Source organism: Morchella sextelata (assembly GCF_020137385.1).
Source record: "Morchella sextelata strain SCLS chromosome Unknown scls_11, whole genome shotgun sequence".
Classification (NCBI taxonomy): Eukaryota; Fungi; Ascomycota; class Pezizomycetes; order Pezizales; family Morchellaceae; genus Morchella; species Morchella sextelata.
Window position 1 is genome coordinate 1,004,516 of NW_025408626.1, and position 20,804 is coordinate 1,025,319.

The window sequence follows — 20,804 nt, forward strand, 5'->3', positions numbered from 1 at the left end:
ATTTCTACTCATCTTATATTGTTTTCCCCTCACTATATCCACAGACGTACCGACTGCAACGCCACAATTGAAACAGATCAGTGCAAATGCAACAAGATAGACGGTAAAAAAGATGCAAAAATAACAAGTTATAAAAAAAAAAGAACAGTGAAAGAGTAGTAACGGCTCTCCGTTTCAGCAAGCAAGAAAGCGCTCCTCCACGAAAAAAAAAAAAAAAAAAGTCTACTGGCTTTCTCAAACAGAAACCACCCCCCCCCCAAAAAACGAATCAACACCATAACGAACACCCCCCACCTCCCCCCTTCCAAAAGCAAAAGAAAAAAGAACGAAAAACTCCCCAAAACAGAATCCCCACCCCCCTTCGATCGTATTCCACAATCCTTCTCTTTTCCAGAATTGCTATTCAACCCCCTTGTCTTGCTTGTCCCACTTTCAATATGCCGTGTAGTAGTAGTGTAGGGGTTAACCTTAGTTGATAAGTTGTTTTTTTCATGAGATCTAGAAGGAATTAAGGGAGCCCCCATCGATTCCCTTTTCTAGAAGTCTTCTTCCCCTCCCACGGTTTTCACCAATTTTGTGTAGGGTAGTAATGTTATGTGGTGTGTGTTTCCGCCAGGAGTTTTTCAAGAGAAAAAAAAAAAAAAAGAGTTGTGCTAAAATGACGATACCCCGAGCCATGCTTTTTGTTCCGCCCATATACCTTAGAACCTAAGAATCCAGTAAACCGAACGAAAAGGAAAAAAGAAAACGAAAACGAAATAAAAGAGAAACCTTGATGACAACGCTTATAGAGAAAATCCGGAGAAACAAAAAAAAAGAGAGGAAATCACATGCAAATAACCAAAAAACGCACAGACAAAAAAATACACACACACTCAATAGCTTTCCCAGTCATATAGACAGCCCCCATAAAGAAGAATGAAAAGAAATCGTGACACAGAAAAGACACCCATAGCAGAGATGCAACCCGTAGTCAGGTTTAATAACTCCCCCCATATGATGCTGCAAGCCGTAGTAACCCCCACGCAGGAACTAAGAGCAGCCTGATGGGGGATTTTCCGAGGTAGCCAGTAGAGATACATGCATGGTGTTGATATCAGGAAAACACCGAATGCGGGAGAGAGTTGCGCGCTCTAGATGGATAGACGATCCAGTGACAGTCGATCATAAGATCTTTGCCTCCTTCTAACCCCCATTCATGTCAGTATCATAATCACACAGATACACCTCCGTTCCGGTTTATAAGAATGAAGGGGGTAGGGGGTTACAAAATCAATCACACATACACTGGCTGTAACCGGTAGAATCTCTCCTGCCCATCCGAATTTCTGCCACCAATCCACCACTTCTCGCCGCTCGGCGGCTCCACAAACCCCTCCGTCGAGCTGCTCGACGACCTCCGTCGCCTGCTCGAGGTGAACGTCGGCTGCTGCTGATTCGCGTTGTTGCTCGCGTGCGTGGCGGCGGCGGCGGCGGCTGCCGCGGCAGTTGCAGACGATGAGGCAGCTGCTGCGGCCGAAGAGGTTGCTGATTGGGACTTTGTGGGCTTGGAGGAGGACGGGGACGGTGAGTTATTTGATGTGGTCTTTGAGGCGGCGCTATGGGCTCTGAAAGCTACCAGCAGATTGGCAAGGAAAGGTCTGTTGGTCGGCATGGTGGTGGTCTGTTTGATCCTTGTGGAGGGGGGGAGGGCGGGGGATTAAGGTGTTGATATTATGATATATTACGCTACTGTATTATAACACCAGCTGATTTTCCACCTGGTTGTGAGCTGTCGTGGAGGAAGGGAAGGTTGTGAGGTTTTGGTGGTCGAGAGAGGAACGGGGGTAGGTGTGAGTGAGAGGTTGTGGTTGGTTGTGTGCGGTTGAGCTGTCGTGCTTGGGGTTGCTAGATTGAAAGCCCCGCGGAATGACAAGCAGGAGAGAGAGAGGTAACCGGAAGAGGGGAGGGAGGAAACAAGCACCGGATATGTATGGCTGGACTGGAGGATGGAGGAAAGTTCTGAGTGGATGAGGTGGCTGTACAGTGGTGGGTAGTGCACGGAGCGGAAGAGCGGAGATCTAGAGGCGGCTGTTCTGGAGGTTGATGAGAAACTGGGGTAGGGGCTCAGAACATCGGGCGAAAACGGGTCACTGGCACTGGCGTTCAGGGCGTGTAACCGTGGTTTTCGACGAGTAGGAATAAAGGTAGAGGTAGGTAGGGAAGAGCTATTCAACCTCACTTCTCACACTTGATACTCACTTGTTCACTAATAAATAACGTTTCCCCTGCCCCGCAAAGATAGATAGTCAAATGAATGAACTGATTTTCTATCCCCAGTGCAAGAGGAGAAAGGACAGGAAGCTGTGAGATATGATGGAAGGGAGATATATATCCACAAGTGCGGGGATCTCCTCTATCCTTGGGGGCCGAGGTCGGTACTTTTTAAGAATATGGCCAAGATAGAGAAGATGTAAGACGAGCCGGGCGATCAAGGTTTCAGGCCTCTTTGTTTTGTACTCGTTTTGTTTCTCAGGGCTTCTTCCTCTTCTTCTTAAGTCTTTTTTGTATTCTGACTCCGCACGCCTTGTAGGCACACGCTATGTATGTACTCATCATATACCTACAGCTTTAATTCGTCTCCCTGCGTCAAAGCAGGCAGGGCACTGAAGCTTGCCTTGACCGATAAAACCTCAAAACCGGAAATGCATGTATGTATGTCTGCCCCCGAGTATGTATGTAAAAAGCGAGAGGGTGGTGGGCTGGGGGAAACATTCCCTACACAGAGCACTCGACTCCCAGGCAAGCAAGCAAAGACCAGAAAGGGGATCCGTTGAAAGTGTGCTGTCTGTGATGATGCGAGTGTGTCGAAAAAGAAATGCGGCTGCGTTACTAGCGGGGACAGGCCGGGAATAATCGTGGGGTGCAAGGGAGGTTAAAAAATCAGTATGTAATTGGCTGTTATCTGATTGGTGCGCTCTGACATCTGATACTGGCGATCCCTTGCAAAGAGCCCAGAGTGACAGACAGTGACAGGCAGAGAGGTTGGTGGTGGTGAACAACGGTATGAAGTCCGACTGGCAGCAGCAGGAAAAACAAGCAATTAGGAGACGAGAGTACTTTACTCAGACTCACGAGGGCGGATTTGTATGTATCATGATGTATGGGTGGGTGGTATTTAGTATTTGCCGGTCGGAATGACAAACGTCAAGGACGGACGATTAGGAAGCATGGCGAATTCGAAGTGTAAAGAGAACGCAAAAGCCAAAAAAAAAAAAAAAAGGAAAACCCTCCAGGATGCATGATGGTGATAGGGTATTCTGGTCTGGTCTGTATTTTCTTCTTATTAAGAACCTCGACAATTCTAGAAACCGGGAATCCCAAGGTTCACGGCGTTCTTTTAAAAATTCGGTTTTTTTTCTTTTCTCTTTTCGTTTTTTCCCTCACTTCACGTGGAGCCAACCGGTTCGGGTGGTAGTTAGCCGTTTTGTTTTCCCTGTCTCCGCCAACCCTACATCAACACAAAAACCACAGCCCGATCCCGAGTAGATCCCTCATCAGCCAGACCAGACAGCCTCATTTACACCTTACACCTCTCCCCTCACCTCCACCCCCCACCCCACAAAAACCACACACTCACTCAGAACTCACCTACCACAATCACCACAATGGTACGCACAACCCCTGCAAAAGATGTCAATAGAGAATAAGCTTTTCTAACAAGCAATCACCTATGCAGCCGTCCCGCTACGTCTCTCCCTACGGCCCTAAGTGAGCAGCCCACCACCCCGCCGTTTCTATACGTCCGATATATTGGATACTGACAATCAACCCACATAGGGTCCGGCCACAATTGAACATTGCTGGATATCCCATCAAGTCCCTTAAAAACCTGTACGTTCCCATCAATCCCATCAATCCCATCAATCCCATCAATCCCATCTCCCGCATCTGACTGACGTGGCCGCATAGTGGTATTTCCGCTGGCGCGTTCAGTGCCGTTGCTGGCGTTGCCGTCATCTACATCCTCGAAGGTGTACCGCGTGTCCAGAACGATATCCTCAAGGTTCGCCCCCGCCCTCCTTCCATACTCTAATTTTTTACTCCGATAAACTAACGCATTGGGGTGTGTGAAGAAACTTCCTTTGATTGGAGGATACTGGGTTGGAAGGGAGAAGCCTGCTTCTGACAACGTATGGAACCCGATCTTTTATCTATCTATCTATCTATCTAGGTCGAATAGTTGTGTTGACTCTTTTTTTTTTCTAAATAGCCGTTCTAAACGTTCTCAATATATAACGATTTCGAATTAGCTTTTTTTTTTTTCCCCATTCCGTTTTCTTTTCTTATTTGAGCACGAGCACGAGCGCCCTTGATACCAGGTTTCCTGACGTTGCATGAGTTTTGTGCGATTGCGATTGCGGATCGATACCTATATTACACAAAAGGGAAAGGTTAGTTAGATGAGACCGGGGTTAAATAAAAATGGTAGATATTTTTTATTGTTTTTAGAATTGACGGAATATCTTGGTCGTGCTCACCTCACCTGCTTCGATGATGTGATACAATGTGATGCGTGGGGTGGAATCGGAGAATATCTTGGGCTTGGAAAAGCTTATGGTGGAGTGTGGTTACACGTCTTGGAAAAGCATGGAGATAGGGCATGGACTGTTGTAGAGTCTGACTGATGGTTTCTTCGCTTGGTCTGGTCAGAAACTCAGAGCTCCCTTTTGGAGATCAAGCTGTGGGGCTACGTAGAGTAAGATTGCTGAGACATGATGCACACATCTAATCTCCTATTTTATGATCATCAACCAGGGTTAGTTGTGGTTACTTGTTCTGGTCTTATAAAATTAATAGATGCCAAGATTAGCCCCCCTATGAGCAGAAAGCTTATATGAGGGCTGGGTACGAGCCTATGCCAAGATGAAGGTGCCGGTGCTGGCTATCATTGACGCCACAGCCATGCCCAATTAACTACATGTATATAGCATCATTCCATGTCACAGGCAAGCACCCCATATCACTCGAGCCACAGTCGAATCTCTCTATAAGGGTACCTCCTATAAGAATAATCGCCCTATAAGGGTACGACTTCTCGGTCCTTATTGGCCCTTCTAAGTACAAAATAACGATTGCCATAAGGGTACACGCCCTATAGGGGTACCAATTTCCGGTCCCGAGCGTACCGTTGTAGAGAGATTCGACTGTACATACTAATAATTAACTACTTACCCACCACAGCCTTATCTACAAACGCCCATAAACGCCTACCCCACAAACGCCCCCCTCCTCCACCGCTACTTCTTCCCCATCACCCCCGGCACCCAATACTCCCTCTCCTCCGCCTGCTCATCCACCCACACCAGCCCCTCCGCCACCAGGTCCTCCAGCACCGTCACCACCCGCGCCGCCTCCCACCCCAGATTAACCCTCACCATACTCGCCGCCACCCCAAACCCACAGATCTCGATCGTGCCCAGCACCGTCGCCTGGTCGCGGTTCAGCTCCCTCGGCACGCTCCGCACCATCAAGCGCCGCCCCACAGCCACCACGGCAAACCCGCTCCCCAGCGGCTTCAGCGCCTCCACGGCCCGCAGCACATCCTCCTCGCCCACCCCGCCCTCCGCTTCCGCTTCCCCCTCCCCCTCCCCCTCCGCCCCGCCGCGAAGGCGGTCCACCACCTCCGCCACGGCAATCAGGCCGCCGTTCTCGCCGCGCGTGCGCCGGCACACCTCCACCACGCGCACCGCCAGGTCGAAATAAAAGTCGCCGACGCTGCCGCCGAGCAGCTCGGCCCAGAAGGAGCCCTTCTTGCCGCTGGACGAGGCGAGCGGGTCCACGCCGATGGCGGCGCACATGCGCGCAAACTCGTGGCGGAAGGCGGGGTTGGAGCGGATGTCGGCGGCGTGGGTGCGCGCAAAGTGGGAGAGCTGGGCCTGGAAGACGGAGAGCTGGGTTGTGAGCTGGTCGATGTGCGATTTTTGGAGGGCGGCGCCGTGGGTGGTGTAGGTGCTGCGGGTGTGGGTGGTGCGCGTGAGGGCGCCGAGGCCGACGCCTTTGCGCATTGTGGATGGTGTTTTGGGGGGGGGGGGGGGGCGGGGAGGTTGAGTTGGCTGTAGTTGAGGACGTACTCGGTGAGAAGTCTCGATATGAGATGAGCTGGAGCTCTCTAGTTACTGGTAGGATAGCTTCTATACAGGTGAGAGCGAGTGGGAGACGGTCAATAATTATGGTCCGATATAGAGCTTTATCGCAGTATTAGATGCGGGGGTGGCAGGGTGCGGGCAGCTCAGGATCAATGATCAGTCCGCGGGTTGGTTGGGAGCCAGTCGTGCATGGTTCTCAGCCAAGTGCCATCATCCATCAGCCAAGTCCAGCAGTGTGCATGGGAGCCGGTGTCCCGCACACGCATTACTTACCCGGCCTGCGCTGCTTCCTCCCGCCGATCGGCACACACATGTACATAGGGCCACCAACTGCAGCGCCCCCGGGTTTATCCAATCACTTGCCGGGCCTTGCTTTCGGAGCTTGCAAATAAGCTCCCCATGAGCGGACATACATATATATATATATACTAATCGGAAACATCAAGAGCGATTCCCGCGTTCGCTGCCGACACTCGCTTGAGACCTCACGACGACGTGCATATCTATGTACGTCTAGTAGTGGATATTCTACGAGGAGATAGTTAATTTACGACTGCTTGCTCGAGCTGTTTTCGTGATCTGGTGACGGTGGTGGCACCCTGACTCGACTCGACTCGATCGTACGTACGTACGCGCACGCCGGAGCCGGAGCAGGACAGGCGATTTGCCCTACCACTCGAGGCGGGAAAGTGGCAGCGGAGCATTAATCAATTAATCAACGAGGAGCGGCAGCAGCAGCAGCAACGAGACCTCCTCCTCTTCTTCGTCGTACAGGCACAACAACTTGAGCTGAGCTGACCGAGGGCTTACTTAACCAAGCACGTCGACTGCAGTTCCAAGTTATAACACGCAAACACGCACGCATACACACACGCTGTCTATCGCTAGCTACTAGCTGGCTGCACTTGAACAACTTCTCGAGATCACAACCCACACCTCCACACAACTCCACCCATCTCCACCCATCTCCACCCATCTCCACCCATCTCCACCCCCCACACACATACACACACAGCTACACACCCTCCAAACATGTGCGATGCTGTTCCCCTACCCCAGCACAAAGACTAACCCCCCCACCGCATCCTCCTCCACCACCACCACCCCCGATGCGGACGTCGACCCGCAAACCGCCGCGCTCAACTCGGCCCTCGAAACCCTCATCGAGGTGTTCCCGCATGTCGAGGTCGACGAGTTCCGCCACCTGCTCGAGACGCTCTCGGAGGAGTCGCGCCTCTTCGTCATCACCGACATGATCCTGCGGCGCAACAAGGACGGCGGCGTGCCGCGCCGCCGCATCGGCGCAAAGCTCGAGGGCTGGGAGATGTTCCGCACGGCGGGGTATCGGGAGGCGGCGAGGGCGTTGCTGTAAGTGTTTTGCTTTTTGCTATGCTGCTGGATACATGGACTATCACTCACCCACCCACCCCCGCTACACTACAGCAACAAAGAATTCAAGGGCCTCTCCAAATCCACCATCAAGGCCGTCATGGCCGAACACAACCACTCCTACCCGCACACGCGCCACACCCTCTCCACCATCGCCACAAAGTCCTGGCGCTTCTCCCTCTCCTCCTTCTTCCGCGGCACCCGCCTCCCCACCGCCCCTCCCACGGCCCCGACCGGCAACCCCACCCTCGACGCCGAGCTCTTCGCGCTCGCCGCCCCCGCCCGCGACTCCCAGATCGCCTCCGACCGCGCAATGGCCCGCCTCCTCAACGAAGCCGAGCACGCCACCGCCGACGCCCTGGTCGAGTGCGAGTGCTGCTACGGCACCTACCCATGGGACGAGACGGCCGTCTGCGCCGCCGACCCCGCCCACTTCTTCTGCCACGCCTGTCTGCTGCGCAGCGTGCAGGAGGGCCTCTACGGCCAGGGCCGCAACCTCGTCCCCGAAACCTGCAGCGTGCGCTGCCTCTCCTCGTCCGCGGACCCGCCGTGCGAGGCCTTCGTGGCGCCGGACCTCCTGCAGCGCGTCCTCCCCGAGGACGTCCTGCGCGCGCTCGAGGAGAAGACGGCCGCGGAGAGCCTCGACCGCTGCGGGCTCAGCCTCGTAAAGTGCCCGTTCTGCCCGTACGCGGAGGTGGCGGAGGAGGTGACGTGGCGCGTGCGGAGGGTGCTGGTTGGCACGGGGGGCGCGGTTGGTGCGGCGGTTGCGGCGGCGGTGGTGGCGCCGCGGGTGCTGGTCGGGGTGCTGCTGGGTGTCGTGTTGGCCGTTGGCCTGGCGCTGCATGTGTTGCCGCAGTGTGGGGTCGTCGCGGCGACGGGGAGGGTGGCGAGGGCCGCGGGCAGGATCGCAGCGCAGCACCGCGGGAAGTTGTTCCGGTGCGGGGCGCGCGCGCGCTGCGGCCGCGAGAGCTGCATCGAGTGCGGGAAGGAGTGGCTGCCGTTTCATAAGTGCTTCGAACAGGAGTCCGACAGCGTCCGCATCTTTGTCGAGAAGGCCATGGCCGACGCTGTCAAGCGCACTGTACGTCCTTATCCCCCCCAATTAACCCCCCCCCCCCCACCACTAACACCACTAACACCCCACTCCCCACAAACAGTGCCCCCGCTGCAACATCTCCTTCATCAAATCCGACGGCTGCAACAAGCTCACCTGCCCCTGCGGATACACCATGTGCTACGTGTGCCGCGCCGACATTGGCGCCGCGGGCTACACGCACTTCTGCCAGCACTTCCGGCAGGACCCGGGCACGGCGTGCGGCGAGTGCGACGCCTGCAACCTGTACGTGGCCGAGGACGAGGCGGGCGCCATCCGGCGCGCGGCCGAGGCCGCCGAGCGCGAGTATCTGCGCCGCTGGGGGCGCAGGGGCGCCGACAGCGGGTGGGTGTACCGCAGGGCCGAGATGGGCGGGAGCGTGTTGGGGTCTGGTGAGTGTTCTACGTCCCTTGTTGCTTTTTCTTTTTTCTTTTTTCTTTTTTTTTGGGGGGGGGGCGGGGGGGGGGAGTAGGGGTGGGTGGAAGGTTGCTAACGGGGGGTAGAGGTTATGGCGGGCGTGAAGGAGGTGGAGGAGGAGGGTGGGGGGTGGGGGGACGTGCTGGATGGGTGGGTGGGGAGGGTGCTGGAGGGGGTGCTGGAGGTCGAGGTGGAGGGGAGGTGGGTGGTTTCTTGTGAATCTTCTTCGTTGTCGCTTTTTTGGGAGAGGCTGGTTGGCGCGGTGGTTGGGTTATAGGGTATGGGATGGCGGGGGCCGGGGGCCGGGGCGGGGGTGTAGCTAGACTCGACTCTGCGCTGATGCTGATGCTGATGGTTTGATGGGTATGTACGTCTCTTTTTTTCTTTTTTTCTTTTTCTTCTTGATGGTTTTTTGATGGTTTTTCTGTTATCATGCTACTACTACTACTACTACTACTACTATTCTTTTACAACAGGTATGGGCTGGGGGGGCTTGCTGGGGACCTTTTTTTTTTTCTCTTTCTACCTTTACTTTTGATTTTTTTGCGCTTGCTCTTTTTTAACATCTTTTATGCATGGCGAGATGGCGCGAACATTGATTTTTTTGTTGTTTTTACTTGACTGGACTAAAAAGGAAAGGAAAGGGTCGCTACTTTGTGTAGTTATATTGGTTCTTGAAAGTTTTTTTTATATATATACATTATATATATATTATATCTATATATATATATGGGGCGGCGATCTGTAAAAGCCTGGCTGAGAGGTCCCAAGGGCCGCCTCAGCCAATTGTTTGAATTTCCTTCCTATCCGGGAATATGTGTTTTTTTTTGCAAAGGCCCAGAATCAAAGGGTATCGTTTTGAGGTTCCCATTGTTGCTGTTGGGGCTTTGATAGCGACATACGTTGTCTTATAAGCCAAGTTTTTCCCCATATAGTTATCTGGATCCCTTGTGGCGGTGGTAGGCTATGAATATGTCGAGTGATAACTCATGACCCAAATTGCCAATCCTGGGTGGCTGGTTGTACTAGAAACTTGGGATGGTTATACGGGAGGAGGCATTTTATTAGGACGAAATGTCGGGACCTGTAGGAAAGTATAAGCTGTACGAGTACTGTCAAACAAGTAAACACGGTTTCGGCTTCAGCTGACAAGCCACGTGGCCCTTTTTTTCCCCGTCTGTTTTTAGCCAGCCAGTGAGGTTCTCCTGAGTTTTTTAGGCTTTCGACCGTATCGTTTTGTAGATTGTGCGGTGGTTCTGGTGGAGGTCCTCCCCGGGGGGGGGGGTAAAAAGTTGATTGATAGTAGATTGCTTGAAATGATTGTTTGCGGTTCCCCCCCCCCCCCCCTTCGCGTCCTCCTTTGATTTGAATATATATCATTGCAGCGAGTCCCAAGAACCCTGCACAGCGGTTTGTAGGTACTGTCCGCCCATCCAACGCCACTGCACTGCCTATATAACCATGCTGTATCCCCCCCCCCCCCCCAGAGCCTTTGTCGCGTTCCACGGGGGGACACAGTCAGGGCAGCCTAGGTCTCGGAATGGTTGAGAGCATCCGCATCCATGATTTGATAGTCTTTTTTCTTTGCACCTTGTAGGTACATACTCTACTCCTTGACGATTCGGCCCCGGCAGATTAGAGACCTTTTGCCACTGTCTTTTTCTGTGGGCTTGCTTTGAGTATTTGCCGTTATAGACCCGGGCCCCCCAGGAGGTTTGCCCGCCGTGGGGAGGTCGGGTAATTCTAGAGGGTTGGTTACATACAAACCATCGTGATACATCAACTGCTCAGGATGAGGCCTGTGGGGTTATAGCTCGATTGACTTACGTATGCGGCGAGGGGCTTCTCTAGATTGGATGAAGAGGTATGGAGAGCGTCCATCCTGATTGACAATTATGTAGTCAGGGCATGCAGCAACCTGGCCTCTGCCACAGGTAACCCTCGTGGGTGAACAAGGTCGGTGTAGCTAACGCCTAAGGAGTGCTGCACAGGGTAAGCGGTACGCCCATGCAGAGTGAACACGCCAATAGGGCAACTGCCAATTTTCCACGTTTATATTAAGGTGTAGGAACTCTAGGCATCTTCCCTAAGACAAGTACCTACATGTATGTAGTAGAAAACGGCTGCGAGCGTAGCAGCAGATCATCTGGGGGGAGGGGGGTGAGCACGAGCCTACCTAGCTGGTGTTCTGTTGTCTCGTCTGACAAGTATTCAAATACATGTAGCCAGGAACCTTATATTTAAGCTTTGCCAAGGAACTGGCACTGGTCAGCGATTCGCATCAGTCCAAAGCTTAAGCTCACAACAAATCACTCGCGCAGGTAATGCCCAACGTTGATATCCAGAGAGAGGGCGCACGCAAAGTCTTGCTTCTATCCTTAAAGCGCACCAACTAAACGGATAGACCCTATACCAGTTAGGTAAAGTGGTCTTCCTCTTTATGCTTCTACTGCTTGATAGAAGCAGCTGCTATGTTTTGCTTATCTCCAGGATCGTGGAGCTGAAGGAGTGCTTCAACCCTCTTGGTTCTGTCTGTTGAGGATAAAATCCCTTTATTTGCCTTAGAATGAGCTAGATCAGACCATTACTGATGATAATGGCTCCCTAAAGACCAGGCGATTCAGGTGCTATATGTCTATAAATAGATAGATTTAAGGTTTCTGCTCCGTAAGTGTCGAGGGGATCGAGGCCATCGTTCTTTGCGGTCGCCCAAAGCTTTAATCGACATGTACCCCACTTTAGACTCTAAAACGCTGGGTTGACTGAATTTTAAGACCGATAGGTCATGTTCTAGGCTCTTGTTGGAGGTTCGTATGTAGGTATCGGTTGCCAACTTAAGCCAATTCTCCAGTTTCTATGAATTTAGAAATTAAAGCTTGATCATATAGAGACCCTCATGGATTTGTACTATCAAGCCGTTGAATTCTAGAGCCATCGAATTCATTCATCTCGGATCCTTGTTATTGTTAACGTTACCATCTCAAGACCGGTGTATGCCGCTGCTGCTGTGCAAGTGCCCGGGTGAGTTGGCCAATAGGTATCAGGCACGGTACTGTCCGAGAACTAACGCTTTTTGCCTGCATTTTTTTTTTCTCTTTCCCCCGAACTCTTTCGCTGGCCATCGCAAGACATAGAAAATGTCTCAGATTTGTTGTCGTGTATGACGTGGGGTAACTGAAAACTGAAATGTAGGCTTTTGATGGCGGACTCGCTGCCTATCTTAATTGAGGAGCATCCAGGTTCTCCGGAAGCTCGTGGTGGACAACACCCTGGCTATATGTATGTGGGGCAGAGATAAGGTTATATTGGATTGTCTGGTGAATGTGAGTTAGCGTGATCTTGTAGGGTTATGAGCTCGGAGTGACATAGGCATGTAGGTACATGTACTCCACGCACCTTTTTTAGGTTCGTGATACGATACATAGGAGCTGTTTGACCTTGGGGTTCATCGTCGCTTGGACGTTGGATAGGCTTGGCATAGATTCAAGATCGGAAGAAAGCTTTGTGCTTTCGTCGAGTCTGTTTCGTCACTCGGGTAGTTTCGCTTGAATGCCAAATCATTTCCGTAGGAACTAACAAGCACAGGTTGCATTATTTGTAATCCGAAATCCGAGTATTTCACTCCCAAGAGGAGTCGTGGTTTTCCCGCTGCCGGCAACCGAAATTCTATGATCGAGTAGGGCATTTTCAAGCAGAGCTGCTGGAAAGAAGCCAGATAGATGCCTACTTACCTAGCAAGTCTTCCCTGGCCTTCAACTACCTGTTTTTTTCATCCTATCTTTTTCATCCCATCTTTTCCTCCTCGGTTGTTGTGCTGTTGACGTCCTCCCAAGGCGTTTCAGGATTTCGTGGTGCATAAATACTAGGTGAAGACATATCCGGCGGTTTGTTTATTTGGGGTTCATTTTGGGCTATTTTTACTTGTTCCGAAAAAACCAATCAGCTTTTGGTTGGGATGCTGGAGACATCACGAAACCGGACAGAGGAGAACGACGGAGGGGACAGGACTCGTCTTCAACATCACGAAACACCCGCCCAGCCTAAGTAAGCAAGCATACTGACTCCTACACACTTTGACACCACATCGCCGCCGTTTTTATACCCATTTGCTTTCCTCTCCTCCCCTCTATTACCCGCTTATTGATCTGCTGCTGCATCTGCAGCCAGTCCGCCGCCCCCCTGCCTTTCTCTTCCCCCTAGCCCCTCTCGTTTGGTGCTGCTGTTCTGCTTCACTTCTCGCCCTTTCATCTTCTTCCCCTCTATCCTATCCCCACATAACCCCCCGAGGAGCATCGTGTTTTTGTTGCCGTTGTTGCTTGGTCGACTTTTGAAAGTTGGAGACCCCTCCCTACCTCCCCACAATATACCTTTCCCATTTACCAGCCTCAACAACACCTCCTCATCATCTACAGCGTTATCATCCACCACCACCACCATCATCATCATCATCATCATCATCATTACCACACACAACCTGGCCGCTTGCCGCTTGCCTTTGGCAACTGTTCTTTTGCTCACATAAACTCTCGTGCTTTCCTCGATTCAGTGTCTCGGCCCTTACATCACCTCGCCCTGGAGCAAGTGCCCGTGTATTGGTAAGTACCCATCCATCCATCCATTTGCTCTCACGTGCTGTCAACCACGTCTTTACGTGGCTCCCCCACACCACATCAATCACATCATATCAATCACATCATATCACATCGATCATCGAGCCCCGTACAACCTCTAATCTATCCATCTTCCTCCGCCACCCCCATTTCTCACTGATTGACACATCAACTCTTTTTTTTTTTTTTACCACACCCCTCCTCTTTACCTCCTCCTCTTCACAATACCCTTCGTTTCTTTCTTTATTCCCCTTCCTGTTGCTAATCCTGTGTACCGCTATCAAATAGCCTTCTTTGAACCAACACGGTTTCAACGCCAGACTGTCCGCCCCACTACCCGGAGATTCGATCAGCGAGGAGCCTGTTTCGACCAGGGACCTCTCCGACTTCGTGACTCCTCACCAAACGAACATTCTGCATTCTCATCAGATGGGCCAGGGTGCTTCAACACCCCAAAATGATGGCAGGGAGATTCAAAATCATGGGGCATCCAGATCAAGTCAACAAGATGAAGCTACAGGAAGTAGAGGGACTCAGGCTCAAAGCACGCCCGAAACCAGACCAGATGAGACAACTACGGCCCTTAGGAGGAGTAGGCGGTTACGAAACCACATCGATCATTTTGCACGGATAGGGAGTCGCTTGTTACCAAATTCATCTACATCATCAACGTCGTCTTCAGTGAGTAGTCGAATGCATAATATTCGTAATCGTAGATCACGGCTTCCATCACCTTCATCTACCCCTGGAGGAGGATCTTCGCCTAACCGGACTTCTTTATCATCACGTCAGCGAATTCGTGGCTATACATCTCGGCCCCAGTCGAGTTTTGATCCAGAGATCAGGAATTCCACTGGTGATGTTGATATGGTGGATATATCAGCAGTGCCATCGGGCGATACCCGAACCCCAACACCACCCACACCTAGTTTCGAGGCGCCTGCGACTGAATCCAGAAGATCTAGGATGGCAAGAGTCAGGTCATCAATACCGTCTTGGCCAGATCTCATTGGTAGCAGAAGGCCAGGACATTCAAATTTTAACAGGAATAGCGCGCTCTTGTCATACAACAATAACATTAGTAGTAGTGCCGATATGGATACTGACATGCCTCACGCTGAAGTAACGCCTTCTTCACAATCTTCAGATTCTTCGCCTTCTCGATTAGAAAGGACTGCGGGTGGGTCTGGGAATTTGATGGAGGAATATGATAATCCGGCTCGTGTGAGGCCGGGGGAGGACCAGGCTGCTATGTTGTCAAGGCTCTTGTCGGTTGCTGCGGCTGCTACAGCTGCTTCTTTGGTTGGAAATACAGAACAGGCTATCACAGAAGCTCAGGATGTAGCAGGAGATAATGGTGGTGATGGAAGCTTTGAGTCTTTTCTACGAGCATTACAGAATGGACGCCTAGCAGCAGCTCTTAGAAATGGAGGAAATGAACTGGGTGGGGGTGCTCCTCCGGATGCCAACCAAGCAGATAATACACTTATGGCACCATTGAACTTCTTCCGGATGTTTCGCTTTGGAAGTACAAACAATAACGAAGGGAATGGAAGTGGGGAATCTGGAGAAGGCTCCCGCTCTCGTATGGTTCCAGTAATCATTGTTGGTATCCGCTCCGTTACTCCTAGGGACTCAACGGATGGAGGGGCCGATAGGCCGGCACCCTTTTTCGACGCCTTGGCGAATCTTCCTGTCAATCTCCCAAGTATTAGGCGACCAAGGCTCAGTAATAACCATAGGCGGGCCTCTATGGGCGGAACCCCCGCCAGCCCCTCAGGATATGATAGCCAAAGGCATTCGCGTGCTACATCTTCCAACTCTCTAAGACCTGTATCGGATATTAGCCCTGCATCTATACCAATTCTTTCAGATACCTCACCTGGACCGCATCCACCACCATCAACACCTGCCGACCCAAGCTTACTATCTTTCCCCAACCCGTCTTTCAGCAACGGTCAGACCTCAGCAGAAAGATCGGAGGGATCCGATGAAAACATGAGTAGTGGTGCTAGGGATCCACCTAGTCGACGCCGTCTATCAAGGCGATTAAGTAGCTCAGATAGCATACCGCCATTCAGCGCGTTAGGAGGCAGGTCTGCTGGATCAAGTAATAACAACTCTGCCGGTAGTTCTAGTAGCGCAGCCGGTAGCGGATCTGGCCCTAGGCGTCCGCTAGGTAATGCGGAAGGTACTAGAAGTTGGATCATCTATGTTCTTGGCGGCTCGTATCCAGAGGATCATCCTATTTTGACCACGCCGAGTTTGTTCACAGATGTAGGAATTATATTCTCCATCATTTGTAGAGTATCTTATATTGTAGTGATTGCTAACCTTTGTACATCAACAGGCTCCAACATACGAAGATATGATGCTGCTATCTTCCCTCCTTGGGCCAGCAAAGCCCCCAGTTGCCACTCGAGATGATGTGAATTCGGCCGGGGGAATATTCGTCTTCGGTGAAGAGACCACATTGAACGTTAGTATTGCGGAAGGGGACAGATGCTTGATCTGTTTGGGTGATTATGAAAAAAGCGAGGAGTGTAGGCTGCTTTCAAAATGCCAGCATGTTTTTCATAGGGAGTGCATCGATGAGGTATGATACCAATCCCGTAATTTGATGTGGTCAATACTGATGATATCATAGTGGTTAACCACTGGTCGTAACTCATGCCCGCTCTGCCGAAGTCAGGGAGTCAATGAGAAGGAACAGCCCCCAACTACTTCCACAGACGCCCCTCCGGCAAATTCCGTTGATGGAACAGCAGCTTCATAGAATTCCATGTATCCTAACTATATTGTGTGGTTCGCTTCAAACTGCCATTCACATTTTCTTCGGACATTGTGGTACATTATTGGGTGGTTTTTAGGATCCTTGTTCATATTCCAGGATTTACCCGCCTCTCCCCTTGCTTGTCTTGTATTCGCTTGGTTTTTTTTTTGTCCTTAGCAGTCTCTATTTTATTCTCCTCTTGTTCAGGGAATAAGACGGTTTGGTCAGGTGCATGGTTGGTAGGTTGATTTTTTTTCTCAGTGGTTTTGCGATGTCTAATGCCAAAGTTTTATTGTATTTTCTTTCTGTTGTGGCGCGGCGTCGAGTGTTGAATTCCCCTGCCCTTCTCTGTTTGACTACACCGGCGGATTTAGTTATCTCGTTTGTATCCTAACATCCAGTGGGTCTTTTTCATGCGCAAAAACCTATTGGATATTATATTGGGATGAAAACCCGGGGTTATCTTACGTTTTTTTGTCTACTTGCTTACTCACGTTGTTTTTTATCCACCATATTCATCATGAAGGAAAGTAACGGAACCTTTCGGGGAGTGGCTTTGGGGATTTCGGGATTTTCATTAGGCATAATATCTTTTTCTTTTTTGCTTTCACTCCATTTTTGTTTTTTCCTGGTCGCACCAAAAAAAGAAACTGCCGGGGTATTACAAACGGTGTTCTGTATCTGTTATCATTCTGCTTACACTTTTCTTATTTATTTTGTTTTTCTTGCCCTCCTTGGCGAATTTTTCTTCATCTGTACTATTTCTTTTGTACTGTAGGACTCCACGTCTATCTTATGTAGAAGCTAATCGAACCACATACTCCCCCCAACAACTCTACATACCCTCAGCCAATCTGCAATCCTTTTACTGCTATTTCTCCCACATAATATCTTCAATCAGTCCACATGTAGACCCATGCGCACTCATTCACTTACCTACACTTACCTACTCACCCTCATATATCAGTTAGTAACAAACGTCAACAACGTACCGTGGCTTCAGACAACGAGTAAGGGTTTTGCACAGACCATACATACCGGCCTAGCTGCACCCAATTAGCGAGATTCCGTTATTCGGGTTCCTGGTTTGTGGTAAGGTATTGTTTAACGAAGTAGTCCGGGCTAGGCTTCGCTACAGTGGCCGTGGTATTACATACGCTGACCTCCCCTCGTACGGCCTCCGGGACGTTATTTGGCCCGGAACGTGCCGGCGTGTACAGATGTTTACATGTAGGTACCTCTCCTCCATACGTACGCATACGATCATAGCTGATCCGAGGTAGGGGCTGGCTGTCTGAATGGCTTGACTTCAGCTAGGACTATGCTTGTGGGAACCATCGTAATGTGCCTGGATCTGCTTACGATCTTCCGGAGGGGAGCATACATGTGCAGCAAAGAGAGGAAGGAATATGGGGGACAGGCTAGAAAGGTAAGGGTACTGGGCTGGCGCATTACACACACCTGGCGTTCCACTGGATTAATGCCTGTTTACATTTCTGGTGGCAAGACTGAAGGGTTTTCTATCGTGCCAGCTGGGTAAATTCATACATGTACATATATGATCATTGTATCATGCATATTTGTTATTATTGATCTGAACTACATGTATAGGGGTGGGGGCTCGAAACTGACGAGAGTTTCAGTTCTTACTATATATGAGGGCAGTGTTATAGCAATCTAAATCCCTTCCTCCCCCCTTCTTGCTCCCCCTTTTTTATTTTATTTTGGTTTAGGAGTCATTGTTACTATCACGGTTCACATATGTCTCCGTCAGTTAACTAGTGCTGTAATAGTAATACAATCTAAAAGATCACCGCCTTCCACCCCTTTTTTTAACCCCCAAAGTTTTTCAATTAAGCTCAGAGTGGAATAAATCATGTATTGCACATTATAGAATTATCTTTCCTCTCATCTTTCTCGTTTGTGCACCGGCAGTGCTGCGGCACGTGTAGTGGTAAATATCAGCTCATATCAACCCTTTTGCCTGCTACTTCCAGCTCTTAACTCCGTGCGTAGATAATATATTACTAGTACTTACTCACAAATTGGACAAGGCTTGCAGCATTGTTTTGTTAGAGTATGATATTTATACAGCTACTAGACTTAGTAGAGAACCTTACTAGCATGGTACGGACCGGTATGTCGGGTACTTGTAAACAAGGTGTAGGGGTGGTCTGTCGCACCAATAAAAGCTTTGTTCGAAACGGAGAACTCCATCCAGAAGTCTTTAGCTTATAAATGGCTAGATAATCCCGAGATTCCTCGGCAGAAGCCGAGAAATTATACCACACGTATCTGGTACTCTGGGTAGGTAGGTATTGTGGTGCAATGCCATACCTCTATTACAACCAGGGGGCCCTCGTGATGCGGATTTTTTTCCCCTAAATCCTAGGCCTCAAGGGTGCGAGTAATATTCCGCACATTATTCCGTGCGCATATTGCGATTGGCAGAGACATTGATAGATGTATAGGTACTCTACATACATACAATACATGTAGTTCCGTACTTTGCCTACGAATTTACAATCGATACGTCACTGGGGATTGATAGGGGCTTTCTGTTCAACATTTACAGTGGTTTGTTAAACTTTGTGGGTTGAAATTTCATAAGCCGTTAATTTAATTTAATTTAACTAGTTACGCGATACTGAAAAAAAAAGAATAGTAGAAGACATACGTAGGGAGACATTCGCGGTTGCAAATAAAATACAGGGTTTTAAATCATTGCATTTACAGCTCCCTCGAAAATTTCGTACCTGCTGTTGGCGACACAAATCCCAAGAACTCGGGACAAGCAATAAGCATCGGACAATGCAAGTTTCGTTCTCACCAATCGATATCCATGCCTAACGATAATCTCCAATAAAGGTTCAGTCCCAAGACCTGCATTATCCGGTGCATATTTCTGCCCCGAGTATGCACTGTATGCATATGGAGTACGGCAGTGCTTTTTTCTCCGATATGACATCGATACCGTTGATATGCCGATTGCCCCAAGAACAAGGGCCAATGTCCGTGCATCGATCGGACGTCTTTAGACCCGAAAACACGCCGCTGAACGGCATTTTGGCCGTTGAGCTTGAGCACGGAAATAGAATTTCTATTTTCGATTTGACATGTCTTAATATGTTATTAAGCAGGCAATATCATAAGAGCCCAGTTCAACAAACCCGATTTTCTCGTACCCAGAGCCATCTTCATCTATTTACGATTTATGAATTTGCCTTACCCCGAGAGAGACAAGGCCAAGACATCGACGGACCCTTGACCTTGGGTAGTGGTTACTCTACGATAATGCATAGTGGTTATTGGCGGGGAGCATTTAATATATGGTATATGCATATACCTACATATAGGTACTCAGAGTAAATTCATACATACATGTGCATCCCGAAAAGGAATCATCATTTGCCCACACAGCCAGGTATGGTATTCATGCTTGCTAGTTCTGGAAATACAGCGCCACGTTTTTTTTGCCTGTGAATCTTGCTTCTTACGGACCATCATTGACAGCTTAATACCCAAGCCGCCATCATATACGTATCTAAAGTGCAAATATTTCCAGGACTTATTGCGTATATATGAGCCAGGAACATAGATTGTGTCTTGCCTGGATTACGGATGTGGATGTGGGGTATGTATAGTGTAGGGTTGTTACGGGAGTATCTTTGCAGAGACCTTGTCTAGAACAGGGAATTTTCTGGATAAGACATTTCCCTGGACCCTGATCCCGTTGCCTTTTCCTTTCTTTTTCTCATCAGAACGTTGAAGTACCTGTCGAAGTACTTGTGACTTAGATCTTTAGTCAATTTTTTATTTATTTTTATGCCGCGGGTTCCGGAAGGCCTTTCCTTTCCGCCTCTGAAGACTGTCTCGGAGATTTGCGTAGACGGCTTTCAAGTTCCCTCATGACAAAAGATATGCGCCTCGGCATCCAATTGACATGAAAGAATTCAAGAACGTATGATACGTGTATACCATGTTCATTTCCAAAGCCTCAGTGCGTGATGATGCTAATTATGCCACGGATAAGAGAATAGGAAAAAGGGGATGATGCACTGGCAGTGGAGTAGACGATTAATTGTAGTTGGTCCATGCTGCCGGCACTATCATGTGTTACCGGAGGAGAGGTTCGTCCATATGATATTGATATTGCGGCATTCGGTCCAGGATTCTACGTACATAAATTCGTTGGGCTTTTTTTTCTCTCGGTGTTTTCACACCCGGTTCCTAATCATAGGTACTCTACCAACCAAGGACTGATGTCTGGGCAGCGTCTGTAGAGTACAGTAAGTTTTGAATACTCTACTGCATGCACATACATACATACATACATACATACATACTCACATATGGGTGATCACTCTTTGATCTACACCCGCCGTCTGCCTGTT

The 20,804-nt window shown here is 49.9% G+C and overlaps 5 protein-coding genes across 5 annotated transcripts; 3 read left to right on the forward strand and 2 right to left on the reverse strand.

Annotated features, from left to right (window-relative positions):
* Nucleotides 1-1,276: 1,276 nt before the first annotated feature.
* H6S33_001676 (uncharacterized protein) lies at nt 1,277-1,654 on the reverse strand (the record flags this gene model as incomplete). The annotated part of the gene is made up of 1 exon (XM_044833030.1): nt 1,277-1,654. The coding sequence occupies one exon, from the start codon at nt 1,652-1,654 to the stop codon at nt 1,277-1,279; it is 378 nt and encodes a 125-aa protein (XP_044693737.1).
* A 1,993-nt stretch (nt 1,655-3,647) lies between these two features.
* Nucleotides 3,648-4,075, forward strand: H6S33_001677 (uncharacterized protein; the record flags this gene model as incomplete). Its single annotated transcript, XM_044833031.1, has 4 exons — nt 3,648-3,650; nt 3,719-3,750; nt 3,820-3,873; nt 3,952-4,075. The coding sequence occupies 4 exons, from the start codon at nt 3,648-3,650 to the stop codon at nt 4,073-4,075; spliced, it is 213 nt and encodes a 70-aa protein (XP_044693738.1).
* A 1,204-nt stretch (nt 4,076-5,279) lies between these two features.
* H6S33_001678 (uncharacterized protein) lies at nt 5,280-6,047 on the reverse strand (the record flags this gene model as incomplete). The annotated part of the gene is made up of 1 exon (XM_044833032.1): nt 5,280-6,047. The coding sequence occupies one exon, from the start codon at nt 6,045-6,047 to the stop codon at nt 5,280-5,282; it is 768 nt and encodes a 255-aa protein (XP_044693739.1).
* A 1,120-nt stretch (nt 6,048-7,167) lies between these two features.
* Nucleotides 7,168-9,304, forward strand: H6S33_001679 (uncharacterized protein; the record flags this gene model as incomplete). The annotated part of the gene is made up of 4 exons (XM_044833033.1): nt 7,168-7,496; nt 7,572-8,598; nt 8,675-9,002; nt 9,114-9,304. The coding sequence occupies 4 exons, from the start codon at nt 7,168-7,170 to the stop codon at nt 9,302-9,304; spliced, it is 1,875 nt and encodes a 624-aa protein (XP_044693740.1).
* A 4,762-nt stretch (nt 9,305-14,066) lies between these two features.
* H6S33_001680 (uncharacterized protein) lies at nt 14,067-16,413 on the forward strand (the record flags this gene model as incomplete). The annotated part of the gene is made up of 3 exons (XM_044833034.1): nt 14,067-15,914; nt 15,988-16,233; nt 16,285-16,413. 3 exons carry the CDS (start codon nt 14,067-14,069, stop codon nt 16,411-16,413), a joined length of 2,223 nt encoding a protein of 740 aa, XP_044693741.1.
* Nucleotides 16,414-20,804: the final 4,391 nt, after the last annotated feature.